General features: G+C 36.5%; 1 protein-coding gene across 1 annotated transcript; it reads left to right on the top strand.

Annotated features, from left to right (window-relative positions):
* Window positions 1-6,339: 6,339 nt before the first annotated feature.
* Window positions 6,340-21,580, top strand: LOC132139648 (neuronal calcium sensor 1-like). The gene is made up of 7 exons (XM_059548162.1): window positions 6,340-6,940; window positions 13,888-13,912; window positions 17,105-17,243; window positions 18,038-18,116; window positions 18,456-18,544; window positions 19,716-19,793; window positions 20,315-21,580. Exons 1-7 carry the CDS (start codon window positions 6,877-6,879, stop codon window positions 20,411-20,413), a joined length of 573 nt encoding a protein of 190 aa, XP_059404145.1. The 5' UTR covers window positions 6,340-6,876; the 3' UTR covers window positions 20,414-21,580.
* The last annotated feature ends 3 nt before the right edge of the window (window positions 21,581-21,583 follow it).

Here is a 21,583-nt window from a genome sequence, read left to right on the forward strand (position 1 = left end):
CAAATTTGGTCCTTTGTTGGAATCTGTAATATCAGTTACCAGATGAACTGTGATTATGTGCTACTTGATTACTTCATATTCATCAGTTTATTGTCAGTCTTCATTAGAGAACCTTAGGTCACTTGGATGGTCTATTTATAACATTATATATAATATATATATATATATATATATATATATATATATATATATATATATATATATATATATATATATATATATATATATATATATATATATATATATATATAATTATAGCTAAGATTTGTTCATTAAGTTTATACTGTGATGTAATTTTATTTTATTCTTTTCTTGCTTGATTTAAGGTTTATATTATTAAAATAACTTGTACTTATTAATTAAAGCTAAATTACTAAATGTGAAGCTGTGGTTATCATCTTAAAAGGCTAACTGCACATTATTTATCTCTATAGGAGGTCAGGGGTTAGCCAGCTTTATGGTGGTGATAGTAGAACACATGCTGTGAAAGAGAGTGACTAAAAGCAGGATTAGATAGCAGTTGACCCAGGTTGAGAGTTTAATGCCTAGGGTGAATGGGGTTAAAGATTAGTTGTCTGGCTAAAACTGTCAGTTGTCAGTTAGCAGAAATTATTTGAGGGTTGTTCAAAATCCAGTGTCTAGGAAGAAGCTATTAATATTATTTTATTTTTCTTTACTTTTTTCCCATTAAATGAAAAGGAATGCACACGGCGTGCACACAGAGAGACGTGTCTCAGCCTGTGAACACCGAATTGAATTCTTCACGTTCTTCTTGCAATTGAATGAACAAAAACACCTCTTCAATTTAAACGTTCAAGCACAAAAAGATGCAAAAGAGCTTAATTCAGCACCTGAGTACTGAGCCCTTGAACACTGAATTAAGTTTTGCCACTTCTTGTGCTTGAAAACCATTGAGAAAGAATCATTATATAAGATGCATTGTCTCTTAAAGTGACTGTGCCTAACTAGCTGCTGTCGGTCTCCTTAATGTTAATCCACGAAAATAAAAGAAAGAAAATCACTCGCTGCTCTTAACTTAAGTACTTTGTAGCTTTAACAATAATTAATCTATATTAAATTTATGCAGTGAAGACTATGCAATGATATTTTACATTTGATTATTCTGTTTCTGCACTTGAACACCTGGAATTTTTTTTGTTATTGGTGCTATTTATACGATTTCAAACAGGGCCTGCCTGAGGGCCCCACAAACCTCAGCTACGACACTGTGTATATGCACAGACAGACAGACAGACAGACAGGCAGGCAGTAGCTAAATTGGTCACTGATTTTGTTTTACAATATGATCCAAATAGGAAAATTAATAAATATTAAATGCAGAAATCAGAAATGCTGCTTTAAATACACCTGGACGGACCCCTCGTCACAATTTTCCAGAATTAAGTGGCAAACTGGGCCATTTTTTCTTATAAATATTAAAATGTATGTTTAATTGTAAATACAATCAATAAAAATGATAGTACAAATAAAACATTATCTTATTTATCATGTTTAAGGCCAAAGTAAACTTAAGTATTTACACATACCCTCAGGTTGCGCATGCACATTGACTTGGTTTTGCACCAATCAGTTATTCCACAAGGTGGCAACACAGGCTCGGGCCATTGTTGCACGGTAAAAAAACAACTAAAGCGATTGAACAACAACAAAATAGCGGAGACTGCAACAACAACAAGCGCTTGTGAGGGTTATGAGATAGCAGCAACTTTAGTTGAAAAGAGTACATTACATTTTTATTATTCATAACTTCTGGAGACAAATTGAGCGGAGGCTGGAAGCTTTCTTGAGCTCATGTGTTGACCGTCTGCGTTCACACACCATCAAATGGAGTATACTTTGAAAGACTGCGTGTTCGACTGTACTCATGTGCTAGTGTACGCGTAAAAAATCTGAATTTTACTTTGGGCTTTAGATTCCATTCATGTTAGCCACTATCATATCATAATGTTTCCCCATTGCTGCAAGTGATGTCCAAATGTGTTATGACACACCCCCTGAAATTATGGACGGTTGGTTCTGCTTTGGCTTTATTTGGAACTCTTTTTGGAGCAAAATGTGTCTACAATGTAATTTCTTGTTCATTAAACAGCAAATTAACTATTAGTTAAACTTTGTTTATTAAAAGTATTATCACAGTCAGAAAGTTTGGGAAGTGGCAAGCTCACTAAATATTTGGTTTAGCTTAGTCGTATACTGTAGGTGGTCTGTGGTCTCATTTTCTGAAAGAGAATCGTTTTCAGAGGTGCGGACGCAGATTGAATACTCCACTAAGCTATTGTATTCTGGGCCAGGGAAACTTTAGTAGAAAAAGCATCTAACATAAAATTCTCTTGAGAGACTACAGTAGATGACTTGTGTTGAGGAAATGTTTCCAAATATAGCTTCCATCATTTTAGAAAGTGGTGCTTGCCAAGCCAAATTCTTTGCACAACATGTCATTTTATGGTGAGAGAAATACTTTATTTGTTCTCCCTGACGTATACTCAAAAGTGTCTTTTAACTCTTGGCTTCTTTCCAGTCTGTTCTCCTGCTGTGCAATACCCCATAAGTCAATCTAAAAAAAATTATTCATTTTCTCCCTCTTTGCTTAGATGCCATTTATAGGCCTCTTTAAGCCTCTTCCACCTTTCAAATAATTTTTGGCTGTTGTTTGTTTTCCAGAATGATCCTGTTTTAGAACATTGCTATTCATGCTCTGATGGAACTACATTAATCACAATATGTCTCAGAGACCACTGTGCTGCTTTACAATATCAGTGTAGTTAATAATTTGCTATAAGAAATGGTACTGGTAGAGGTGCATCTCAAAACATTAGAAAATCATGAAAAGTTCTTTATTTTTTGTAAAAAAGCAAAAAAGCAAACTTTCTTATATTCTAGATTCATTGCACACAAACTTAAATATTTAAAGAGTTTTTTTGTTTTAATTCTGATGGTTATGATTTGCAGCTTAGGAAAATAAAAAAATTCAGTATCAAAAAATTTGAATTTCTCAACAATCAATCAAAAAAAGATTGACAAAACTCAATGGTTGGTGCTCCTTTTGCACGAATTACTGCTTCAATGTGGCGTGGCATTGAGGTGATCAGCCTGTTGCATTGCTGAGGCTTTATTGAAGCCCAGGTTGCTTTGATAGCGGTCTTCAACTCCTCTGTATTGTTTGTCAGATGTTACTCCTCCTCTTCACAATACCCCATAGATTTTCTGTGAGGCTCAGGTCAGGTGAGTTGGCTGGCCAATCAAGCACAGTAATATCATGGTCAGCAAACCACTTGAAAGTGGTTTTGGCACTGTGGGCAGGTGCTAAAGTCCTTCTGCAAAATGAAATCAGCATCTCCATAAAGCTTGTCAGCAGATGGAAGCATAAAGTGCTCCAAAATCTCCTGGTAGATGGCTGCATTGGGGCCTTTCGGACCGCTTTATTTCCAGAACTAAATGTACAGTACTAAAGTACTGGGATGATTTTGTGCGAACTATTTCCTGGTACAATTTAAAGGGATGCATTCACACCGACAGCATGTACTAGGACGTAATGTAATCTGTCGACAGCGATGTCATTTGTGCGCGACGTTCAACAACGTTATCAACAGGAGAATGGAGGACTCACAATAATTCACAATAATGGTCATGGAATGTATACGTAAAGCGATTTAAAAGAACAGAAATGAGGATTAAGAATCTCCAATGACAACTGGCAGTGCTACATTTGCTACAAGTGCCTGCATGTAGGTGATGGCGGGTGAGGCCGTTTTCAAATGCGTCTGGCCAATCAGTGTCTACTTAAGTCCAGTTATGCTGGTTAGACCCTGCTCCGGAGTAGGAGCTAATTTGGTTCTTGAAAAAGGCATTCCGGTACGAAAATTGCACCCAGTTCCTGCGGTGTGAAAACGCCAAAAAGTTGGTAGTTCCACAATTAGTTCTGGTACTATGAAAAGGTTCCTGTGGTGCGAAAGGCGCTATTGACTTTGGACTTGATAAAACACAATGGACCAAAACCAGCAGACGTCACGGCTCCCCAAATCATCTTCAATCACCTTCATAAACTTCACACTGGACTTTGGATTCTGTGCATCTCCAGTCTTTTTCCAGACTCTAGACCTTGATTTCCAAATGAAAAGCTTAATTTACTTTCATCTGAAAAGGGGACTTTGGACCACTGAGCAACAGTCCAGTTCTTTTTCTCCTTAGCCCAGGTGAAATGCTTCTGATGTTTTATCTGTCTTAGGATTGGCTTGTTTCTAGGAATGTGACAGCTTTAGCCCTTTTCCTGAAGACGTCTGACTCTGTCTTCAGTCCACTCCTTGTGAAGCTCTCCCAAGTTCTTGAATCTGGTTTTCCTGACAATCTTGCCAAGGCTGTGGTCATCTCAGTTGCTTGTGCACCTTTTCTTACCACACTTTTTCCTTCCAGTCAACTTTCTATTTATATATTTTGATACAGCACTCTGTGAACAACCAACCTTTCAGCAATGACCTTCTGTGGCTTACCCTCCTTGTCAAGTCAGTAGTCTTTTCCATAATTGTTCTAAACTAGCCCAAGAGGTACCCAGTATTTATACTTAAAATTAATCAAACTAATCAAGCTCAAAATGGAATATTCAAATTTTTTGAGATACTGAATTTTTTATTTTTCTTAAGATGTAAGTCGTAAGCATCAGAATTAAAACAAAAAAACTCTAGAAATATTTCAGTTTGTGTGCAATGAATCTAGAATATAAGAAAGTTTTTTTTTTTTTTTTTTATTAAATTACAAAAAATAAAGACCTTTTCCATGATATTCAAATTTTGAGATGCACCTGTATGTACAATCAGGGTATCCAGTAGTAATACATTTTTTATTTATTTTTTTTATATATGTTACAGTACTGTGGTTCTGAATACCATATTTATATACCATGGTATTAACGTGGTAATCTAAGTAACTATAGATCTACCATGCTGCATGTCAAAAAAACAAATTTTGAATTACTATGGTACATTTCTGTTTAAGTCTAAATGATAAAGTAACAAAAATCAGTCATCACAGAATTGCTGAGAAAGAAGTATCTTGGTTTACAGGACAATTACAAATGTAACCGACTACAGCTTACTTTTTAAATCTACAAGATAGTTCTACTACTAAATGGTATAAGATGTCTACACTACACTAGTTCAGAAAGTACTCTAGCAGGTGAGGCTGTTGGCAAAGGCCGCTGGGTGTTTATGGAGCTGCATGAAGCTGACTCAGTGTCCCCTTCTACATTTAGAAGCAAAATCAAGCATTTGCCTTTCTGTCTTTCTGACGCTTGAACAGCACTGCACAAACTTAACTTCCCCTGAGGACTGAATTGGCCTAGACTTAAACTGGGCCAGCAGATTATAGCTTTGGCTTCATCAGAATATGACAAGACTATGAGCCTTTACTCTGTACAGCTGCACTATAATCCCAACCATAATCCTATTTTGGGATTATTCTTATGAATGTACGTGAATATCAATTTATGTGAAGTCCTTAAAGGTTTTAGCCTTTCCCTTATGTTATAGATAGATAATTGGAAAATTATATTTAACTGCTGAAAAATATAAGGAGAAGCATTTATGATAATGTACAAACACAATTTATTGTACATGTATGTATAATATTTAGGCACAATATTTAAATATTTTTACTTTAATATAATATAGTATGTATTTTTATTAACATCCCCATCCATTTGGATGACATAGAAAATATACATCATATGTTTTGCTGACAAAAAAATGCATCACATTAGTTTTTTTTTTAATTTGTTATCTAAGTCAAACATAAATTAAACATGTAGAAGGAGATTCATGTAAAATACTAATAACCTCAAAGGTTTATTACACAATGACCAGGCTTATGTATTTATCATCACAACAAATGTTGTTATTATTTATAGATCTTGTGCATTTTAACAGAATCTTGCTTGTTCCAACGCTAGCCATAATAAACTGTTCATACTTTTGAACCAATTTAGTTTATTCAATTTGATCAATTTAATTCATTTAAAAACATAAACAAAAATAAATGCATGTATGTATGTGTATACACATTTTATAGTTATCAAATGTAATACAAAGGTCTTTCAATCACATTGGATTTTAGTAAACACATTTTAATGAAATTAGCAATGAAACGCCAGAAAGTCTTTGTCGTGGGCATATTAAGGGAAACAAGGATATTTTCTGACAGTAGGAGCGAAAGCACTGGGGGAGTGGCTTCTGTTGTCCAGGACAACAGCATCAACACATAGTGTGTTGACAACACACACACACACACACACAGAGAGAGAGAGAGAGAGAGAGAGAGAGAGAGAGAGAGAGAGCGAGCCAGCGAATGCGTATGCATGTCTGAGTCAGGAAGTGAATCGATTCCTCTTCCAGTGGATCGAGCCAGACAGCAGTCAGCACCCAATTGAAGAGCGCCTCTTCTGGGCTCAAGTGCTGCTCAGAGCCACTGATTCCACAAGGGAACCGCAGACACTGGCAGGAGGACTGGAGGAGGTGGTGGAAAGGGGAGGAGTGACACCGGTTAACAGATTAAAGCCCTCTCCTGTTTCTCTCTCTCTTTCATTCCCTCCGAGTGAGGAGAGACAACTCTAGATACTGCATACTGTAATCAGATTGCTTCGGTGTAATTTGGTCCTCTCAATTACTTGTCCTTTCTTCAGTTTTTAAACTGTTGCGGTCTGGAGGAAATGCAGGGCACGATTCAAAAGGACTAGTGCATCTCTTGTGCTGCCGCCTCTTTCTCCCTCTGTCCTTCTTTCTCTCTCTCTCTTTAAATGTAAGTGGAAGGTGATTGGGGGGGAGTGAATTAGGGAGCGAGGATAACCCGTTGCGGCCAGCTGGAGAGATGGGCAAATCCAACAGCAAACTAAAGCATGAGGTAGTGGAAGAGCTGTGCAGAAAGACCTATTGTGAGTATTGCTCTTTAGTCCTTTATTCCATGTATAGTGGCATTTTGTGCTGGTTAATTGCATGTCATATCTAATTATTATTCTCCCTTTTTCTTTCTATAAATTTAAGTGGAAACGAAATTTAAGTTTAATGTATTTACTTTAAAACTGTCTTTTTCTAAATGAAGCGTTGAAGAATTTCGTAAAGTTGCATGTGAGTGAAGAATAAGCTTAATGTAACCAAGCTGTTATACTGCACTATTGATAGTGTGTGTGTGTGTGTGTGTGTGTGTGTGTGTGTGTGTGTGTGTGTGTGTCCTATCTGCCTGCTAATAATGAGCAAATATGTTCATGTACCTTTTGTATTAAATGTGATCATCATTTAATCTCTGGGGTCATTGATTCTCCTCTGTCACTAATCATATAATCTTTAAGCTTGTTTTGACTGGCTTGCATCTCTGTTGTGAGAACATAAGGTGCCTTCATGAACAACTGGCAGCATTTCTCACGTCGAGGTGGAGAAAGCATATTAGTATTATCATTATCACATCAACTGGCTTTGACTTGATTTAGATGAGGACTTGAGACCTCACTAATGCTGCATATTAATCAAAGTGTGAAATAGGTTAAGCTTCCTTAGAGGGGAAGGTAGAGCTGCATCACAATTATGATATACTTATTCCTACATACTAGATTAGCAACAACTGTTTACGTTTTGTTTTAGTGTAAGGCCAACGGTCACACTAGACTTTGTTTAATCCATTTACATTCATACACATACAAACACAGGAGAGTGGAAACACAAGCACATGCAAAGAGGTTTCATTATTTGTTGCATTTTTTTTCAGAATATTCAGTAAATAGGAAATGATTTTGTACACTAGAGATTGTTTTTATTATGTTTAAGCTTTCAAGGTTCGTGTTCTTTCAATTTAGCCATTCAGTCTAAATTAGCTTGATGTCTTTTGTTACTGCAACTTTAAGCAACATACCAAAGTTCAAGTTCGGTGATCTCTGACCTTTGAATTCCATATCACAAAGACATTTGACCAGTAGAGGATCTAAATGTCACAGATTGACCTCTTGGCTTAAAACAAAGAATACAAATTTCAGCTGCATGCTTTGCAGTGTTGCAGCAAAGTGTAGTAGATAGATTGTAGAAGATATATATATATATTTATTATTATTTTATTTTTTTTATTTTTTTTTTACTCTAGGCCTACTATTTAATGTATCATTTCCCTAGGACATTATCAAAGATCAAGATCAACTTGGTTACTATGTTCTCCTTTAAATTTCAGCGAAATTTAAGAATGGTAGTGAACCGTTCATGTTTAATGAGCATCTTCAGAGGCTGGGATTTGTGCACGGTGGGGGGTAAAGCAGGGCTGTCAGGAAATAATTTCCTGCTCCTTCACTGCAGGGTTAGATCAGTGTGTGAGCAGTGCACAAATCCAACAGGCTTTCAATGAGACAATGATTGCTATAGAAGCCAAACTGTAATGTGGCTGTAGTCAAATTAACAATCTCTGACCTGTTAGCAAAATTTAGAAAAGTCTGCATGAATGTTTTACACTGAAAAGTTCATTTTTTTATGGATATCAACCTAATATCACATCACGGAATTCAAAGTGTGCCAAGAAAGAATTGGGTTTGAGTTGCGTATTTTTTCTGTGGTCTCTGTGCCTTATTCTTCTATTTTGCACTGAACAGGCTAATCCTAGTCAGTTCAATGTAAATTTATGTCTGTATATTTTTGTATAACAAAAACCAGTTCTTTTACATATAGAGAATTAAGCGTGAATGAAGCATTGAAATATTTGCACTGCAGGAACAGCTTTATATACACACACAAACAAACAAGTGATCTGTAATCAACCATTAACAGCCCTTGTATGCTCTCTTTTCTCTCTCTCCTTCTGTTCTTACATTCTTTTTCAGTTTTTCTCCGCTCCAGTCCTCTCTCATCTTTTCTTTTTCAGCGTGATTGCATCTTGTCTTTTCTTGTTCTCTTTGCCTAGTGTCTACACTGTCTGTTCCACTCACCTCTCAATCTTGTCATTATCACTGGTTTCACATCAGCTATGTTCATCTTCTGCCCCTTCTCTCATCCAGAAGTGTAACCTTTGGTTTCTTTAGATTGATTCACTTGTCTAGTTGCAGTTGTCTAGTCCAGCTGTCTGTTTAGCCTAACACATCCACAAGCTGTGTGTAATATCATAATATTTTACTCCAATTCTATTTGTTGTTAGTTCACACACTGTTCTAGTTTATCTTTTATGGTCACCATGACGATGAGCTATATCTGGTAAAGAGTGTGAGTACATCTTCCACTGTTTCAGTAAGTAGAAATGAAACATTTCCTTCCCCACTAGACTGCAGATTAATAAGAAGTATTTCCGTCTGCTCTGCAAATGATCAAGCATTGTGTTTTCATTGGACTACAGCAGGGTTCCTCAACAGGTAGAACCTAACCCTAACCCTAACTAATTAGGGGCGCTAATTTCAAATAAAGTGGCATGAAAATTCAAACGCAGCATCAAAAAGCGACATTAACTTACATTGTGTCTACTCCGGACCCAAGCTGAGCGAAGCGAAGCAACAAAATACAATAGAACTTCTTATAATCACTGATGCTGCCTACACTGGATGCGGTGCGACAAATCCCCAACAGAAAACTGCTGACTTGTTCTATTTAGGGCCGTAGCTGGGTTTTGCAGGGCCCCAGAGCAGGTTGTACCAGTGGTCCCTGTTTGAAATAATAGTTTAATTTGTATATTCGTTCTATTTATTTATTTGTGCTATTTACACTGTTTAAGTTTTTTCAAGTTTTTAGTTGTCCAGATACAGAAACCAAATAATTAAATGTAAAATAGTGACTTCACTTTAAAAATTACAAACCAAAAATTATTCAGACACCTTCAACATTTCTCACATTATCACAGTTTATTTGTTATAGTTTAGAAGATGGTAATAAAATATGACGAACTCAAGAGTTAAACTGTCAGAACAAGTTCATCTTGATAATGTCAGATAACTGATATAAAGATATGTAAAGGAATACAATCAACCAAAACTTCAGACAAATGTTAGTAGGACAATATTTACACACCTATCAATACTTTGTTGATCAATTACCAAGCGATGCTTAATTTTGTTCAGTCTGTGGTGTGAAAAGGTTGCATTAGCAATTCAGGAAAAAACACATAAGCAAAACATGTTGAGGTCAAAGTGTCTGAATAATTTTTGGTCCCAATGTCTTCTGGTGATATCTGGTGTCTGAATAATTGTTGGTTTGACTGTGCATTAATTCTTGTTAAAACTACAAAGTAAATTCAGTCATGAGCAGTGAGTAATTTTCTTTCTTTTTTTCATACTTTCTTTTAGGCAATATAACTTACTGTATATTGCCTAAAATATCCAGGTTTTGGCTTTGCTTATGCTGCAAAAACGATTGGTGACATCAAAGTACCATGAGAGCTATAGTGAGAAGATGCCTCTCGCGGTACTTTGATAACTAATCATGGTCTTCAGAATCACTGGCTGTGTCTGAAATAGCTCCCTACATCCTTATAGGGCACTATTTGAGGGGCTAACCATTTGTAGTGTTAGACAAAAGCTGGCAGTTTGCTAAGTTCCAAATGATGGTTAAACAGCAAGCACAAGCTTTGCAAAAGTGGCAGACCTTATGCCACTCTCAGGTCCAAATTCGCTCACTCATTTTCATTCACTCCTTAAACTTGACTATATTAGTGGAATGAGGTTATGGGGGCAACAGTCACTAGAAATGTCCAGGCAAGTGTGTTGGAGATATTTGTAGCTAAACATTGGAACCTTTAGGAGCATTGGACAACCCTGGTTTAGACCAACACAAACATACGCATTGTTTTTCGCAAAGAGAGTTATGATTGCTTTTGCATTGCACTGCAAAGAAAATTGGCCTACCAATTAGATTTGTGGTTTTGTCACATGTCCAGTGATGCTGCAGTTGCATAAAACCATGATTTGGTGGCACTCAAAATCTGAACTGTTTTGCTAAATTATACTAATTCTTTGGGCAAAACACTTGTTTCGGTGAGAACATGCCTTTAGAGGCACATCTGACATATCTGTTGGATAAAGGCAATTTTTTTCCTTCATTGCCTCATGCTGCGATCACTGTACCTTGTTTGTATAAGAGAAGACATCTGGAAGGAGATTACTCACCGGCAGTGATGACAACCAGGTCTGTCAGCTGGTCTGAAGTCTCCAGTATAGCCTTGTCTCCTTCCCTGCCTTCACATCAAGTTTATGTCCACAAATAGGCTTAATCAAATATCACAGTGGGTGGCCCAGGGTAGAGGCATACAGCAGGCATGATGTGGAGAGAGATTTACGGAGAGTCTGCTTCACAGAATGTGGCCCACCCAGACAGCCTGGCAGGGGATGTCCTCTGATTCACATAATCAGCTATGCACTGCAATTAGCTGTAGTTTCATGAGGTGTTTCTATTGATAAATCGACTGAGTACTGAGTACTTTTCAGTGCATATTACTCAGTGTAGTCACAAACATTGGGACTATAGTATGCAAGCCCAATGGCACTGAGATCTCTGATGTAACCCCTTGGACCTTGTGCACTCTTTTGTTAGGACGCTGTGTCGTAATTCTTGTTGGTGCATCAAGAAGAGTACTGCCATTTATTTTATGTTCCAGGTGTTTATAGGCATGCTGTTCATGGGATTTTGTATGTTGGCCTATTTTACTACTGCCTGCTACCGTTTGGGTTCCCTTATGAGCTTGTAGCAGTTTGCAAGCTGTAGCAAAAGTTGTTGTTTGTTTGTTATTTTTATGGGTGACTGCAGGTGGAACTGCCATCTTCAGAGAACTTCCAGTGCACAGGAAAGTGGAAAGATGCCCATGTTTTGTCTTACATTTGTGCATTTTCCTAGGAGTAGGACAACTTTCATTAATTTGCCTTATTTTTACCTCCTGTTGTAAGTGGTAAGATCAAACATTTTTTTTACTGTATTTTTTCTTTAAATAATTATTACAAAAAGATGCATGTGTTGCTTTATAATAAGGGTCCAGGTAGCATAATTAGCAGAATGATAATTTAATAAAATTATGTTTTGTTTATGGCTCTATTGAAGGTATATATGGACAAAAATGCTTTTGTGTCAGTACCTTAAATGCTAGTGCAGCTTCGGTTCATTTGAGTTATAAATCAGCCATATAAAATGCTCTGACAGTGCACTGGCTCCCAAGGCAGAGGATTGTTCATTATTTTTAGTTTGTCTCTGTCTTTTGCTCTTGCCTTGTTCTTTTGCTGGTCTTAATTTGCGGCCACGGCCCACGATAGCTGAGAGTGAGGTGGAGTGGTAATGTAGAATAAGTAAAAGTGTCCTGCAGTGTGACAGATGTTTGGGGGTTTGTTGTGTGGGTTATTATGGTGTGTGGGTAGTATCTTGAGTAACTTATTTATTCAATTTTTAATGAAGGTTTTTCTTGTAGTGTTCTAGTTTTTCCTCTTTTGTTCTTTGTTGTAGCAGTCATGTTGGGTCATATACGCTGTTGAGACAAACCTGTGTTACAGTGTGCCCTCTGCCCTCTTTCTCCCTGTCCGGACATCTTTTTGTTATACCACTGGGTTTCTGTTACCCTTTAGTAATTTTTATTTTTAGTACTTTTATTATAATATTTGGCTCCTTAACAAGGAAATCTTTTATATCTTTATATTATTTATCATCATTCACCATTTATTTTTCTCTGCTCTACCTTTCGCTCCATATGGATGCACATCACTGACCTTGATAATGACTACCCACCTGCCCCAGACAAAGAGCTTTTTCTCTGTGTGTGTGAGTGTTAAGATGTAAACAATGAATGAACACAAACTGCAATGACCATCTGAGCCAGTGGTTCCCAGCCACGTTCCTGGAGGCCCCATTCTATCCCCAGTCTCTCCTTTGACACCCAATTCAGGTCTTGGAGTCTGTACTAATGAGCTGATGATTTGAATCAGGTGTGTTTGATTAAGGTGACATGGAAAACATGCAGTGTTGGGGGCCTCCAGGAAAGTGGTTGGGAACCAATGATCGGAGTCAATGGCATATAGAGAATATCAGGTCAAAAAAAGTGAAAGTGTTGCATCTGCACCATCCTCCAATATATCATCTTATTAGGGCATCTCGAGGCATGTTGTTCAAAGATGTAAACATAAGAACTCTGCACTTATGATGCAAGTTCTTTAGATACAGCGAGATCTCAGAAAAAGCCAAACACATTGCTAGTGCATATGTACAAAATAGACTCTAAATTCGCTTTATAAAAGTTCTTAATGAATACTTATAATGTATAACTGTGCATTTTCATTTATAGGTCCATCTACTGTTGCATTGGTTCTAAAATGTGGGTCTGCATGCGTATGTATGAGGAAAAAATCTTTGGGGAAAAACCTCTCCCTGCAATGGCTCAGTGGCTGTCAAATGTAGTGACAGGCCTGATGTAAGCTGTGTTGACATGGCAGTCTGCCTCTACGCTGTGAGAGACTGCTACAGCAGTTCATCTGTCAGGTTTCCATGTTTCCCAGTCTCCATTCAGCTACTCAGCAGCAATGTGATGTGGGTTATCTACTGGAATTGCAATACCGATAATTCACTCACTCCCTGATCTGTCTTTCCATCTTAAAAAAAAAAAAAAAAAAAAAGTTTATTCATCAAGGGTGTATAAAATAGAGCTAAAGTGACAGTAAAGACTCTTACATTGTTATAATATATTTTAAATAAATTCTTATATATATAAAACTTTCAAATAGCACTATGCCAATCATTTAAAGCTTTACTTTACTTTACACTCTCACTGCTCCACTAGCTAGACCAGCACCAAACCAGCATTACTCAGTACAAACCAGCCTAAACTAGCATGTAAAGGTTTCATACACTGCAGAATGACAAATTCTAACTGTCTTGTGTCTTATTCTGTCTGCAGTCACAGAGAAAGAAGTTCAGCAGTGGTAAGTGTGCTCTTTATGTCCTTTCTCTATACCCATCCCTCTCTCTCTCACCTTTCCTTCTCATGAGTTTAACTGAAAGATAAACAGGAAATCAATCAATCATTTCAAATCTCTAAAATTTTGAAAAGATGTAACTTTCCACCTTCCTTCATTATTACTAATACTAGTGCCCATTATTGAATTCTTAAGCATATAGAGTGCATGATTCTAACATAAGCAGAAAATGCTGCACAAAGTATTTGCTTTTGTAGATCAGTATGAATTCATGTGATTGTGGTTTCACTGGACACTTGGCACTACTTATTTTGCATGTTATGGGAGTCAATGATGAATGAGAAATCTTGTAAAAAATGTGAAAAAGTAAATAGTGTTGTGGTGTAGTAAAATTCCTCTATACTTTTAATACATGTGAAAATTGTATAATGTTTAATCATTAATCTATATTTTTTTTATCAATTATTAATTCTTAAATTTCATTATGTTTTGGGGATTCGCACAACGTGACATTTTAAAACCTGACGTAGTTTTACCTTTTCCTTTAAAAGGTCAACTTGTCTGACCTTATTTATACCTATGAATTGCATTTAGTGTATTTTTGAGAAATATGAATCATCATTGACCCATTTAAAACCTTCTGATAGCAAACATCTCTCTTCTTTACCACGCTGACTTACTCATCTTGAGAATGTCTACTACCTAAGGAGGGGATGATGTTTTACTAAAGTACCACATCATTGTAGATATTCTGTGCTTCTTTGGAGCACAAATTTTGGCTGTGTTGAATCATCGTGCCTCTCTTTGTCTCCTACCCCCCCCCCCCCTTTTCTCCATAAATTCTTAACTTCACATGCCAACAACATCTATACTCCTCCTGGCTGCTCTGTGCCACTCCTGGCAGATGGGGAATGGTTGACTCTAGCAGGGTGCCCAGTAGGGAAAGAGAGAAGGATGAAGAGAGAGAGAATGACAGAGCAAGAAAAAAGGAGACAAAAATTATAGAACAAAGAAGTGCGACTAACATGGAGGCAGTCAAATACAGCACACACAGGATAGGAAAGAAAGTTTTCTGCTTTTAGGACATTTACAAAGATGGCCCAGTCTTTTGTGACTGTTCAGAAACCTTGTATTTTATATGGTTATGGAATTAGAGCAAGCCAGTAGACACCCTTACTTTAACTCTTGTCTGATTCTTCTAGTCAGAGATGATGTACTGCACTGTACTTTGTAGATATGCTTCACTGGCATCTCACTAGAGTAAAGACAGGCACTGCTGTCTTGTTGAAAGCCCCTTGGAGCTCAGTCTAGTGATGATCAGATCACTAAGCAGCAAGCATAGACATGCCTGCCAGTTACGCACACGCAGCTCAAGGTGCGAATCACTTTCTTCTGTTTCTCTGATGATGGAAGTATGTTTGTTGATACCAGAAGTAGACTAGTCTTTAAGATATCTGTATTAAGTCCTCAGAGGATCGGTAGACAGAGCCTTACAAATCCACTTCAAAGTATTCCTGGGGAAGTGCATCAGATGTATAATGGTGGGGCAATTTGTCTGTTTACTTGTTTGACACTAAACCCGTGTACAGGAGCTGAAAGTCTTAAACTTTGTTATAGATTCTTAGGCAAAGTGGTTGAATTGTGTTTGGGATAATCAAAACTAATAGTAGAGTTTTGGGAATTATAGCTACAGTGTTGACTGATTTCTTCCCGATTCAGTTTGAAAAAGATCTTTGATTCTTGGTAAGTTATAATATACAGTTAGTCATCTTGAAGACATTTATTTTACGATAATGGCTTACTAACTGTAAATTATACCACTTATTACATGGCTAGCAAGTAAATCAATGTACAATAAATAGTACTTTAAGTTTAGATTATTATCATGTTAATAGAGAGAGAGAACTGAGCGATCCGAGAGACATGATATGAGCATTTTGTAAGAGATTGGATGCTTGGGCAACGGTCAAGTTTAGAGGTCAGTATGTGGGGAAACAATCAAATTAAGTACTCTAAACAACTGTTCAATAAACATAACTAAAACACTTCTGTTTCTGAAACATTTTTGTGAACAATATATGATAGTAGTATATGACAAATGATAGCATACTTTCCCAAAAAAGTGTCTGTCTGAAAAACAAGTTAAATTTTTTTTCCTGGTAACAGCTATTTAGTTTTGATTATTTAAAGCACTCAAGTTGCTTATTAAATTCTGCTGCACAAATGGCCATGTCAGTATTCTGTCATTAAGCTACTGTAAATTAGCATAATGTGAAAAACCTTTCTCTTTGCACTGCAAGCCCATCTGAGGAGGTAATGAATGATTAGCTAATTAAGTGGGGTTTTTTTTAACTGCAACATATGTTGGAGATTTTTATAATTATTGTGAGGGCCATTTCGTACAATGACTAAATTCTATACATTCACTGAAAATTGTCTTTTCAGTTTATGTCACTGTTTTAAATGAGCTTTTTTCATGCTATTACTGGTATTAGTATTCAAAACTTCAGATAGTTCAGTTCACACAACTTGCAGCTAGCAAGTACCACAAATACTGAGAGAGATTCCTAGAATAAGGTTTAAAATCCAGAATCTAAACTGATGTGCCTGGAAATAAATTTGCAGTTGAAGACTGACGTGCCCTGTAATATCCTGGGCAACCATTTCGCCCTTTGCCTCGAATTGCTCGGAAATGATCTGCAATGATAGTTCTCAGATTTGTCAGGGATCAATTAGCATACAGAAAGCAAATAGCGCTGATGTGTTGTTTCTGAAAATTGCTAGATGGAGTGACAGAGCTTTCATTTATCCTGAAATACCCTGACCACATGTTTTGTAACACTACTAGCAGTGCATTTGGGTGCTAACAGTTGGTACCAATGTCAGACTCTTTATCTTCACATATACTGGAAGAACAACGTCTTGTGTTTTGACTTTAGGTGGAGAAAAAGAGTAATTTATTTGATGCCTCTTTAAATGTTTATTTTATTCCCACTTCCCTTTTCACTGGTAGTGATTTCTTCACTGACCCCAAACTTTTGAATAATAGTGTATATTCTTCTATAATCTTATATGATTTTCAAAAACTTTAGTAAATAAAAATGTCTATTCTTTAAATACAGAATTCTTAATCACTTTTTTTTTTTCAATCCTGCCTCCTCACTCCTATCTTGTTTGATTTTCCTGTCTGTGTGGCAGGTATAAGGGTTTTATCAAAGACTGTCCCAGTGGTCAGTTGGACGCAGCTGGCTTTCAGAAGATTTACAAGCAATTCTTCCCCTTCGGTGATCCCACCAAATTTGCCACCTTTGTCTTCAATGTCTTTGATGAAAACAAGGTAACAAGGGAAAAAGGGGAAAAGTCATTAAAAGGAAAGCACTGTTATATTAGCCTATCGGGTCTTTTTAAAGTGGCAGTTTACCAAGAAATGTTTTGATTATCTTCTTTACTGAGTTGGAAAATTATCACAGCTAGAATCTCTCCCTGAAGAACTGTTTGGCTGAATAGCAAAATATTGTGTGTAAACATTCACTTTTATTTACAGTATGTCTTTCCATAGTTGTAGAAATGCAGCTTCAACAGATTTGCAGTATTTATTTATTTATTTGTTTGTATTTATTTTTGTGGTAGAACAATTTGTTGTCTAACTCTGAGCAAAAATTAGGCATTTAGAAGCTTTATAGACAATATTACACAGAAGAAAGAGTGAGTGAGTGAGTGAGTGAGTGAGTGAGTGAGTGAGACAGACAGACAGACAGACAGACAGACAGACATTGCCGGTCTGACGCCCCTGTAGACTATTCTCAGACTCAGATGTTTCTAGATTCTCAGTGGGACTGTCTGCTACAATCATATATTTAGACACTTTTGAATCACTATGTCAAAATGACATTTTCGATATATAAAAGCTTCTGTGAGATGGTAATGAACACAGATAAAATAACATCTTTCCCTGCTGCTGCTGTATTTACCTGCAGTATTTGCTGTGTCACTCTGCAGTTGTTTGCCATTTTTGGTGTCACTTGATAGGAGGCTGTAACAAAGCTTTATAAAATCAACCCTTTTTTGTCATTCCTTTAGACTTCTTTTATACTTTACTGATCTCATGCTGTATATGTTGTGCATCCCCAGGATGGACGAATTGAGTTCTCAGAGTTCATTCAAGCTTTGTCTGTCACATCCAGAGGGACGCTGGATGAAAAACTCAGATGTAAGACCAGAATTGCTTTATACCTCAAAAGTTGTTTGCTTGCCTAACAGATATGTATTTATTTATCTGCAGAAAACATTTCAGAGCCTAATAGTAAAACAGATGTTGCCCACACTAAATGTACTAGATGATCTGAACAAGTCTGCTGCTTCGTTTTAATTTATCATCATGACTACTGAAAAGATGAGCATGTCTAAATAAACAGTATAGTAGTCTAACGTTTTTCTAAAGAGAACCTGCACTTAATGTCAGTTCATCTGAAAAATAATACAGAGAGAGAGAGAGAGAGAGAGAGAGAGAGAGTTTTTTTAATGTGCTTGTTTGTTGTTGCTGTCACAGGGGCCTTTAAACTTTATGATCTTGATAATGATGGCTACATAACCCGAGATGAGATGCTGAACATCGTGGATGCCATCTACCAGATGGTGGTGAGTCATTTGCTTCTCACTGAACCGTAACTTTTTATTTCTATTGAGTTAATGAAAGAGCTTTCATGGAAGGCCAATATGGTGTTTATTGTATCGCCAAACTCTAAAAATTAATTATGAGGTCTGTCAAATTGATAAAGAATGAATACCTGCAGTGAATACCTTTTTGAAACACTGGCTTCCAGGAAGGATTGGCATTCCATAATAGCATTGGGTGCTTTTTTTATTAAAAACAATCTTTTCTTGCTGTTGGCAGAGATCCCATTCACCTGTGTGGTAAAAACAATCAAAGTTACCCTTTCATTTCTATGAGAACAGCAACAAGACATTTCCAGGAGATTTGGCTTTTTGTGAAAGTAAAAACATATTTTTGTGCACCTCCATTTTCTGTAAACCAAATATATGCACATAGTTTAACCCAGTATGTAAAATAAGAAATACCTGAGGAATATTCCATATTGAACATCTTACTTACCCTGCATGTCTACAGTAGACTTTACTTTGAATATTTTTAATAAATATAATACGGGATAAAGGGTAACTTTATAATGAGGTTGTTCACTTGAACTAATAATAAACATTTATTTTATTCAGTTATTAATCTTGCCAATTTTTATAGACACTGACATTGTAAAAGTTGTGTTCATATATGTTACTGTTTTATTGGAATAACTTGAATTAATACTAAACAGCAGAATTTTCTTTTTTCATTTTTTATGATACCAAATACATTATACATTAAAATTTAAGATATAGACACTTACTGTGAAGCTCCATTTATAGTACATACAACAGAACACTTGAGTTTTACCCTTGGATGCTATTGCATTAACACAATTCACCATATTTTCTATATTCAACATATCACTTACAGTGATACAGTTTTCCCACTTCAGTTTGATATGATGCAGTGTGCTGAATTGTTTGTATTCATTGCAGTCATTTCTTTATTTCCTGCTTTCGTTCTTTCTTTCTTTCAGTCTGCTGGTAAAAACAGTTTTCATTTTATCTTAAGTGCAAAAATATAAAAATAACCACATTTATCTTTATCTTCCACACAGAAATGATTTACAGGATTTGTTTACCCACATGATGGGCTACACACATAGATGATTTGTTTCCGAATGGGGTTGTTTCTTATCCTGCTATATGCCTGGTTTATGTCTGGCAGGGGAACACAGTGGACTTACCTGAGGAGGAAAACACACCAGAGAAAAGAGTCGACCGCATCTTTGCTATGATGGATAAGGTGAATTCGGAGTATTTATTTGCTGTGTATTTACTGTCTCTCGCTGCCTCATTGCTCTCATACACAACATTATTTGCAGAAATGGTTGCCTGAGTAAAAATAAATATGGAAAATGTACTGCATTTCAGTAACTCTGAGAATTTTCAGTCATTTTTAAAACAACATTCCAATCCCATGACTTCCTACCACTGAATATTTATAGCAATCGGTTCAATACAATTGCTTATTTCTGCTGTGATTGTCAGGAAGGCTGTCTTTCGCCAGGCACTAGAAACATAGAAGGCACACCACATGAAAGACACAAAATAGAAGCTCTATAGAGGCCCTTTGGAAAGCTTTGATAAAAGAGCCTTTGAAAGAACACTCAGCTCGAGAGAAAGAAGAGATTCAAATTCATCATTAAAAACTGTCTTTCAGCCTGATTCCATGCATATCTTCTGCTACCAACTGTATGCACTTAATACGAGTATGTGTGTTTGAAAACAGTGACTTATGACTAATTGTCTTCCTTTTATCAACAGAATGCAGATGGGATGTTGACTCTGCAGGAGTTTCAGGAGGGCTCCAAGGCAGACCCCTCTATTGTACAAGCACTCTCCCTTTATGACGGCCTGGTGTAGGCCCATCTCAAAGTGGCGTTCAGTGAGTCCCATTTCCCATTTTCCCAAATGCTGATAACAGCCATGTACCAGCCTGCTGACTACAGTGAATATTCTTAATGTGCACATCAGTGTAAATATAGTGTTATTTATATAATGTTATATTATGTATTGTTTTGGATCATCTTTCATTTTTATATTTTCAGTTAAAATTTTAGTTAATTTTGTTGTGTGGTTTTCAAGTACCTAAAATAATTGTTAATAGTTTTCATTTGAGCTAAACAACTGCTAAAACTGGCATGTCTTTACAATATTTTTCAATACAATAAAATTCTTTACAAAAAACTTACTTTTCAGTTCAAACTGAAAAAATGCAAAAAGAAAGAGAAAAGGTTGTACTTCAAAATGCTAGAGGTAAAACTGTAAAAACCTTGAAAAAAATATGATCTGCTCTCTGCCTTTTTTATGTTTAATTATTCACTTTAGGCTTTTACAGTTACTTCTGTTTGAAAGCACTGATTAGATTAACTGTAATTACCGCAATTCATTATTCATATACCAGCTCAGTGTGAATTTAAAGTTTCTGTTTTTCATTCATATCCATATACTAGGTAATCAATACAGTCCATTTATATCATCCTGCCGGCACTGTGAGAGGAAAACTGACCTGCCACCAACCTCTTGGACATACCAAGTGCCAACACGAAGGTGCATTGTAGGTGTTGTTCTTAAGAGGGGATCAGCTGTCAGTCACTCATCTCCACTGTCACTGGAAAACTCCAAAATCCACTCAAGACAACATGAACCCTTGCAGAACTCATTTGGGATGAGTGATGTACATTAAAAGAACCTCATGAGAGTCTAATGGGTATAGTCCCCTTTTTGTAAAGAAGACACTCAATATGGACGGTGACTTTGAGGACATCCACATCAGTGTTATTAAATGTAAAACTCAAATATTCGAAACACCAATGAATGAGTTCCTTATATTGCTGTGGACTTTGTCATAGGACCCAGCTGGATTTTGGTCTAGCCTTCACTACATGAAGAGCAAAGATCCATTTGCAGCGTTCCATGGGGCTTCAGCGAGCACTGGCATTGAACAACATGCGTCTAGCTGTATTTATTTATAGAACCTTTCTATTTAAATTAGCAGTCTTCAACAATAAACAAAAACGTATAAATCTCCTT

The sequence above is a fragment of the Carassius carassius genome, chromosome 4 (genome assembly GCF_963082965.1).
Source record: "Carassius carassius chromosome 4, fCarCar2.1, whole genome shotgun sequence".
Taxonomy (NCBI): Eukaryota; Metazoa; Chordata; class Actinopteri; order Cypriniformes; family Cyprinidae; genus Carassius; species Carassius carassius.

Coding starts and splice junctions, on each gene's coding strand:
- LOC132139648 (XM_059548162.1), top strand. CDS start 6,877: ATGGGCAAATCCAACAGCAAACTAAAGCATGAGGTAGTGGAAGAGCTG. Junction 13,913..17,104: donor GAGAAAGAAGTTCAGCAGTG/GTAAGTGTGCTC, acceptor TCTGTGTGGCAG/GTATAAGGGTTTTATCAAAG. Junction 19,794..20,314: donor TCTTTGCTATGATGGATAAG/GTGAATTCGGAG, acceptor TTTTATCAACAG/AATGCAGATGGGATGTTGAC.